Source organism: Populus euphratica, unplaced genomic scaffold, assembly GCF_000495115.2.
Source record: "Populus euphratica unplaced genomic scaffold, PopEup_1.0 scaffold1237.1, whole genome shotgun sequence".
Taxonomy (NCBI): Eukaryota; Viridiplantae; Streptophyta; class Magnoliopsida; order Malpighiales; family Salicaceae; genus Populus; species Populus euphratica.
Genome location: NW_011501096.1, coordinates 8,580 through 16,330, shown reverse-complemented (window position 1 = coordinate 16,330; position 7,751 = coordinate 8,580). Strand labels below are relative to the sequence as shown.

Sequence of the window (7,751 nt, the reverse complement as noted above, 5' to 3'; positions counted from 1 at the left end):
AGGGCATATTTGGTGTACTAATACCTTCTCTTTACGCAACTAGTCTCCGTACTTGCTCTCTGAGACCAGCTAGGGTTTCTAGTAACCTGAATACTAGGTAGCGACTCCCATTCAAATTTTTCACTGATAAGAGACATAAGAATTTCTTGTCTCTCCATATTTGCAGAGATACACCACATTTCCATTTTTCTTAGATGGTAGACGATCGCAGTGACGCCGCACACGTGCGACAAAGCTTAGAAAAGAGATACTAATTTAGTCTAAACTAGAACACTATTTGATAATTGGATTACAACTGGAGGTATAGAACTTTTGGATTTACATCTGCTTTAAATGGATAAAAGGATAAGACATAGACCTGAAATTTTCATGGGGAAAGCAACACTCAATTCTGCTATTTGGAAGTCCAAATCTTAGCAACAACATAGAAGTCCATATCTATCCTACTACCTAGAGATTGTTCAGTGTTTGACCCATATTTCGAGTTCTAGAAGTCCAAATGACCTCAATTTATTTTTTCCTTGAAAGCTTAGATAATTTCCTAGAACTTTCATAAGTAAGGTTGGTTCAAATTTTAACGTTATCAATGACGTTTTGATCAGACAAGAAGATAAAGATTATCACTAAGTCAAGATATGGCCTCCTAACAATTAGTCATCAAATCAATAGTTCTAAATTTTAGCCTATAAAAGGAGGTATTTACCATGTATTTAGGCATCTTGGTTTTCAGATCAAGATTATGCTTTTGCTCTCTCTTTATTGTAATGTTTAAGTTTTATTTATATTAATCTCTTATTTATGCTTCTCATTTTATTTCCTTTATTTAGTTAACTTTTATCTTATTTATGTTCTTATCTTGTTTATTTATGTTTCTCTCTTTTATTATGTTTAGTTAAGTTTATTAAGTTAAGGTGAAAAGGTTACACTAATGGTGTAAAAATAAGTATAGTGTAAACTCAATATGAACTTTAGTGTTTGATACTAATATGTTTTGTATTTGTTATCTTATTCACTTTTAATACTTTGCTTGTTAAATATTAGTCTAGATTTGTGTTGTATAACACATGGTACAACAAATAATTAGCATTTTCATAGCCCAACCATATAGTATAACTGACATTTGTGATATGAAAGGAACTTGATTTGTTATTGATATAAGTTATAATCATGAATACCTGTCAATATTTACAAGCATGAGCATTATTCGAATAAGATAACTAATGTAATCATGTTAACAACCCATAATCCGATTGGAATCTCCTTTGTGTATGATTTCCAATTGAGTAATAAAAAGAGTTTATTATATACTTGTTTAAAATACCATTAGTGAATCCTTAAACATTGATATTTGTTTTATCATAGTTTAATCCTCACATTGATCTACCATCTCAAAATTCTCATTAACTTCTTTTTCTTTAGTACTACTACTACTATTACTACTACTACTACTACTACTACTGTTATTGTTGTTGTTGTTGTTGTTGTTGTAGTATTATTGTTGTTTATAATTTATACAATTAACCTTCCTATGATTCGACCTCGATCTTGCCAGGTTATTTATTACTTCAACACTCCTACACTTGGAAGAAGACATCAATTTTTTGGTCATACTATAGAGCCACTGACGAATCTCTATAAAGGGAGCTCTACTTTATTGAAGTTCAATGTATACTCTTGTTTTTTCAGACCCATAAGTTGTGTTGCTGGTCTGGAATGGAGCTCACAATGGAAATGGCTAGAAAGAAGGCCCTAACTTATGGCATGGAAGGTTAACAACTATTGGATGCTACTAAAAGGAGATTTAAACACCGTGAACAACTAACAATGCAGTTGAAGAAAAAAGGAGTTTGTCTTTCTTTGATGACTTTGATGACTGAATGCGTTGTTCTTGTTGTTCATGACAAAAATGAAAGAGAGAATGTGCAACTTTAATGTTGTGACCACTACTAGTGGAATGCTAAGTAGAAGAGTTAATTATTTTTCCTTGTATGGGATACAACTATTTAACTTTTGATGATCTCAATTTTCTTTTGATAATAAGCCTTTATCTTATCTCTTTCTTTATTTTCTATCCTTTTCTTGGTCCTGTGTGGTAAATCTCAGGTGGGGGAACTTATATTTCAACCTTGGGGTAAGCATGATAAATGTATATGCATGTTTTTATATGATGAAGTCGCCTTTTAAAGAGTGACACATGATCATAAATCTTGCATGATTGCATGATGAAACATGAATTTTGATTCTTAGTCAAACTTTACAACATAAATTTTCTAAGTGACGGTCATTATACATGTAAGTCCTGAATTCAAGATGCTTAAAAAAAGACTAGCATTGATGCAAAACAATATATAAGGAGCATACCTCCTAAATGTAGGTTCTAATTGTTTTACATGAGATAATGGATAAGTTTACTACTTGGTTTTTAAAAAAAGATCTTTTACTGTCCAATGATCATCCTTCAAAAGTCGATATCAGGTTTATAAATAGCATGAAAATAAAGGCTTTAAATAATATTATATTGATATACCAACTACTGTCGAGTAAATAATCAAGCAAGAATTAAACAAGAATCTATAGGAGTGCGTGAACTGTTCACACATGCCTGCTTTAGCAACCATGTAATGAAATGCAAAACGGGCGAAAACAAAATCTTCCCTGGTTTGCAGGGACTTTGAACGAGAGCCTGCAGGTGCTGGGCGAAGTTTCTCTTTACCGCCTCCTTTCTGCTCTTTATGTTTCTACTGGTTTTCGTTCATCCTCTCTCTGTTTTTGTTTTCTTTTTGCTTTTTTGTTCTCTTTGATCTTTTCTGGCTTTAGTTCCTCTGTTTCTGCTTATTTTATTTCGTTTTTTTTTTTCTATGGAGTTAGTTCCTGTCTATGCTCGTTCCATCTTCTATCTTCTTCTATTCGTCTTTATTGTTTCCTCCTCTTTCTTCTGTTTTGTTTTTGGTCCCCCCTGTGTTTTTCTGTTTGTCCCCTGGTTCTCTCGGTTTGCTCTCGGTCCCTCGGTCTACCTCTATTTGCCTTGGTAATGTATATGTAGTAGCATGAGGGGGAGTGTTGGTGTCAAGCTAGTACTATGTTAATTTAGTTTTCTTGTAAATATAGGTATCAATGTAAATTGAGCATCTACACACATTAATCCAGGAAATTATTCATTATACAATATTTTTACCCTAAAATTAATTGGTAACTAAAAATGTACAAATGAATCAGCTAATATATATATTGATGATACGCCTACTGGCACCCATATCATATATTCTTTCTTGTTTACAAATAAAATACCAGGAAATTGTGAAAAGTGAAAAATGAAGACACTATCTTGAAAATTTCTAAAACCATCTTTCAAGGTCTATATGAAGCAATTAATAACCTCATAGTTCTCTCACTAACACATCCTAATGTATATGGTAAGCACGAGCATACAAAGAACATGAACGTTAACTTAAACTACTTCATCATCATAATCATTATCATCAATCAATCCTTCCCCAACATCTCCAGTAATGCCACTTTGTCCCCCCTTACAAGGACCATAAGCCTTGCTACAAGCAAGATAATAAATGAAGTTAGCAAAACCCAAACTAGAAAGCAGCCAGTAATAGTAATCATAATGTCCTTTGTTGATGTTGCTTGAAACCCAACTCTCTTGATTTGCTTCACTAATATACCCACGAACATTACTTACTATAAAACTGGCCACCAAGCTTGCAGCAGACAGTCCAATATTAAAAAGATTCGAGGCCACGCTAGACATGCTTTTAGGCAATTCAGTGTAGAAGAACTCATTCAGTCCAACACCATTCATAGCCTCAGAAAATCCAAGTAAGAAATAAAATGGCAATAACCACATTGCAGACATGTGCGTAACCGCGTCAGGAATATCTGAAATTCCTTCCCTGATTGCAATTTCTCGTCGCACCCTCTCTATAATTGCCAGTACTGCCATGGAAGCAGCCGAGACCAGAATCCCAATTCCTATTTTCTGTTTCAAGCCGAGACGTGTTGGTTTTCCCGTGATTTTTGATGCTAGAGGGATGATTACGCGATCGTAGAGAGCAATCCACATTGTTGCGGAGAGCAACAGAAATGCATAGAATGATCCAGCAGGTAGAGAGCAATCCACATTGTTGCAGAGAGCAACAGAAATGCATAAAATGATCCAGCAGGAATTTCAAATTTCGAAGTGATATGTCGGTTCATAGTGGATGCCTGGAGTAATAAGAAAGAGTTTTGACAGACATTTACAGACACCAACACCCCTGTCGACCATATCGGGATTACCTTTATTAGTGCTTTTAGCTCTTCTACTTGATCTACTGTACAAAGAGTCCATGGATCTGAAGCTCTTCCATCTGGCATCAAGTCTTCTTCTGGATTCTTAATAACACAAGCTCTGTTTAGATACCTAGGACAAGATAAGACAAGGAAATCCTTATAGGAACTATGATATATAAAATTACCTTATTAAGTGCTTCACAGGTAGGTTAATTACCTTATTCTTTCACTTGGCACGACAAGTGCAGATCCCTTCCTATGATGATACAGCTCATCCGTGTCTAGTGAAGATAATTCAATCCTCCTCTTTCTAATGGAGGCCACGAGAACTTGAGCAAATCCGATGAGCCAGCTAGCCTTAGCCTTTGGCTTGACATAAATGGGAGAAGCCAAGAAGAACGAAAGAGTTGACAGGAACATGAGAACCACAGGAACTCCGAAACCCACCTTCCAGCCCATGGCCTCTTGAATGTAAACCACACAAGTCATGGAAATAAATACAGAAGCTGAGGATGTAACATAGTACCAGCTGAAGAAGCTCTCTAATATTCCAGCATGTTTAAGGCTGTCCCTCTTGCTCAATTGATCAGCACCAAAGGCCAGAGAGCATGATCTTATGCCACCAGCTCCGATAGACATGAGGCCTAAGCAAAAATATAGAAACAAAAGTTGTGGTGTCGTGGCGTCGTTATTGCAATTGCTACTGAATTGGGCGCAAGAAGGCACCCTTGCTCCAGGGATTATTGTTGTCAACCACAATAGAACCATTCCCTGCACATTTATTTGATTCCAGTTAATATTTTAACATAATTGATAGACTTGAGAATGTATATTTTTCTTATTCTGAACGTCAACCTCGTATGAAAGAAGTGCAAACAAGTTTAGTTTGACCCAAGATTCAGGTTTATTTTGGGAATTGGAACTTTGTTTAATTCAGAGAATTGTAAAATATGTAATTGACAAAGAAATTAAAATATTTTCTTACTGTGAAGTGAGAATAATTTGGTCATGGAAAAGATAGTAATGAAGATTTGTCAATTTGGACACCACATGATAATAAGACTTATTGAAGATTTTTTTTTAAAAAGGATTTAAGAATAAAATACACACACACATGTCTGAAGTAACAGCATCCTGGAGAATTCATTATTATTATTATTATTATTCCTTGTGGGACCCAAACGGAGATATATCATTACTTATAAAATATTCAGAAATATAATAATAAAATATATTGTTGTTTTCATCGGCTTGTACGTCTCGTCGGCTTTAATCAAAATGTTAATGTGTTTAAAAATTTTATTTAAAAGTATTTTAATTTAATAATATTAAAAATTATTTTTTAAAAAATAAAAAATATTATTTTAATATATTTCTGAGAAAAAAAACTTTGAATTTTGCATCATTTGTTATTTCATTATTCCTTAAAAAAAACTAAAAATTAGTATGATTTAAATAAAATTAACTATTTTTTTATATTACTAAATTTTATCAACATAAACGTTTTATTTAATTTAAGCGAAAACAAAATTTATCAATTACCCGGGCTCTCTCATGTGGTGTTAAAAAACCCCTTGAAGAAAAAAACTCATTTAAGAATAATTTTATATTAAATCTAAAACATATTATTATGTGTTTTATTCTAGTCAATTGCTACCTACTAACCCAACAAAATCATGATTCTAGCATTAAAAAAAATATTAGCTTTAAAACTTTAGAAATAACAAGTAAACCATACGAGATATAAGTGTATATAAAACACAAGATTAACTGTCCTTTTTTCCCCCTTTAAGATTAGCAATGGACTTAATTAATTGGAATCACCACTTTTGTTTGTGAGAGAACCGCCACTGAACCGTAGATCCGTTGGCCGGACACATGATTGTCTTTGTGACAAACAGAAGGAGAAAATAGAAAGACAAGAGTGATGATGCCGGAGCATGCAAAGTTGGAAAGAAATAATTTTACCAGAAGGCTCGCAATACATCCAAAGCCGATCATCGGGTATCGACCCACATATGTATCAGCAAGAAAAGCCCCAATAATTGGCATGAAATTCCCAGCAGCTGAGTAGAGGAAGAGTATTTGGGCACCGCTAGCTGCATCCATACCATACTCTCTAGTCAAATACAGTATCATATTTGTTGATAGCCCAAAACTTGCTAGCCTCTCCAGTGCCTCATTTGCTGTCAAAACATTAATTTAAACCACATTACTTGAATAGTAATATATATAAGCTGCCAAGTAACCTGCTGCTCATAATATATGCGTCTGCATGCATGTTGCTGAGAGTGTATTAAATACCTATGATGAAAAACAAGGCTCTTATGCCACCCTTCGGGCTGCTCAAGAGTGGCTCTGTGATCATCTCCTTCGGATCTGATTGTGTAGCCTGTCGATGGAGGGGAAGAGTCCCACAGCTTCTTCAGTCCACTGTGTTGTGAGAGATCATTTGATGCTCGATGAATGCATATATACACCCAGAGAGTTGCTGCCTTCAGTAAGCTTTAGGTTTTGTCTCTTTCCATTCTTTTCCCCCTGCTGGTTTTGGCTTCATTAGGTGTCCTTCGATTGATTCTATCCATCAAAAAGAAATATAGATTGAACGTTGATGTCACCGGATAATAATTCTTTAGTAAACGTAAGATTTTGTCAACTTGCAATTTTTTATTTCACTCTAACCTGTTTCCCGGAAGAACAGCGTAAATCCCAGCACTCAAATATTCTGTTCATCTTTTAAGCTAAGTATCCAAGCACAGACAAGCTGAATTTTGTAGAAACAGAATTCTTACTTGCAGGTTTTACTTAGCTCTTGCCCAATTGGATTTAGGACCAAGTTTTTGGATTAAATTATGTATCCTTGTTAATCCAATCAACTTCATGTATGATCTTCCAACAAGGGAAAACCACCCGCTTATGGACTTCAACTTGCGTATATAATAAATTGAAAAAGAAATCAAACTAACACGAATAAGAATGAGAACTTTCGATGCAAGAGCGCCTTTAATTACTTAATTAATTATGAATTCAGGTAATACATTGTTCTGCATCAACTTGCATATATAATAAATTGAAAGGGAAAACATTCATTGTATTGTTCATAAATTGCTATTAATACGCATTCATTGCACTCTTTGCTTATTATTATTATTAATATTTGCTTTGCTTTCGTTTTTGTGGTTTGTGAACGATTTGATAAAATTAAACTGTAGAAGTTGATAGCAATGAGCTCAATTCTATGCATCAACTTTTTTTCTGGAAAGTCAATCAATATCAAGCTCGGAATAAAAAATTGTCTCCCATTGCAAAGCCGAAATAAGCTTCAATACTGGCAGCATTTACGAAAGCCAACCGTACATTTTTAAATGCAACATATTTGTTTACAGCCCAATATATGCTGGACTCTAATTTTTTTTTTTCAGTTTCTAGGTTTGAAATAGTAAATATAATGATACTTTAAAATAGCGAGA

At 34.1% G+C, this 7,751-nt stretch overlaps 1 protein-coding gene across 1 annotated transcript; it reads right to left on the bottom strand.

The window, feature by feature from the left end:
• Positions 1–3,325: 3,325 nt before the first annotated feature.
• LOC105117237 (protein NRT1/ PTR FAMILY 1.2-like) lies at positions 3,326–6,704 on the bottom strand. The gene is made up of 5 exons (XM_011014826.1): positions 6,586–6,704; positions 6,250–6,467; positions 4,499–5,052; positions 4,158–4,411; positions 3,326–4,113 (listed from the first exon to the last, which is right to left on the bottom strand). The coding sequence occupies exons 1-5, from the start codon at positions 6,647–6,649 to the stop codon at positions 3,449–3,451; spliced, it is 1,755 nt and encodes a 584-aa protein (XP_011013128.1). The 5' UTR covers positions 6,650–6,704; the 3' UTR covers positions 3,326–3,448.
• Between the last annotated feature and the right edge of the window lie 1,047 nt (positions 6,705–7,751).

Excerpts from the sequence above, each read along its gene's own strand:
- LOC105117237 (XM_011014826.1), bottom strand. The coding sequence starts at position 6,649 with ATGATCACAGAGCCACTCTTGAGCAGCCCGAAGGGTGGCATAAGAGCC. Across the intron at positions 6,468-6,585 it reads AGCCTTGTTTTTCATCATAG|CAAATGAGGCACTGGAGAGG; the intron begins GTATTTAATACA and ends ATGTTTTGACAG. Across the intron at positions 4,114-4,157 it reads AATTCCTGCTGGATCATTTT|CTGCTGGATCATTCTATGCA; the intron begins ATGCATTTCTGT and ends ATTGCTCTCTAC.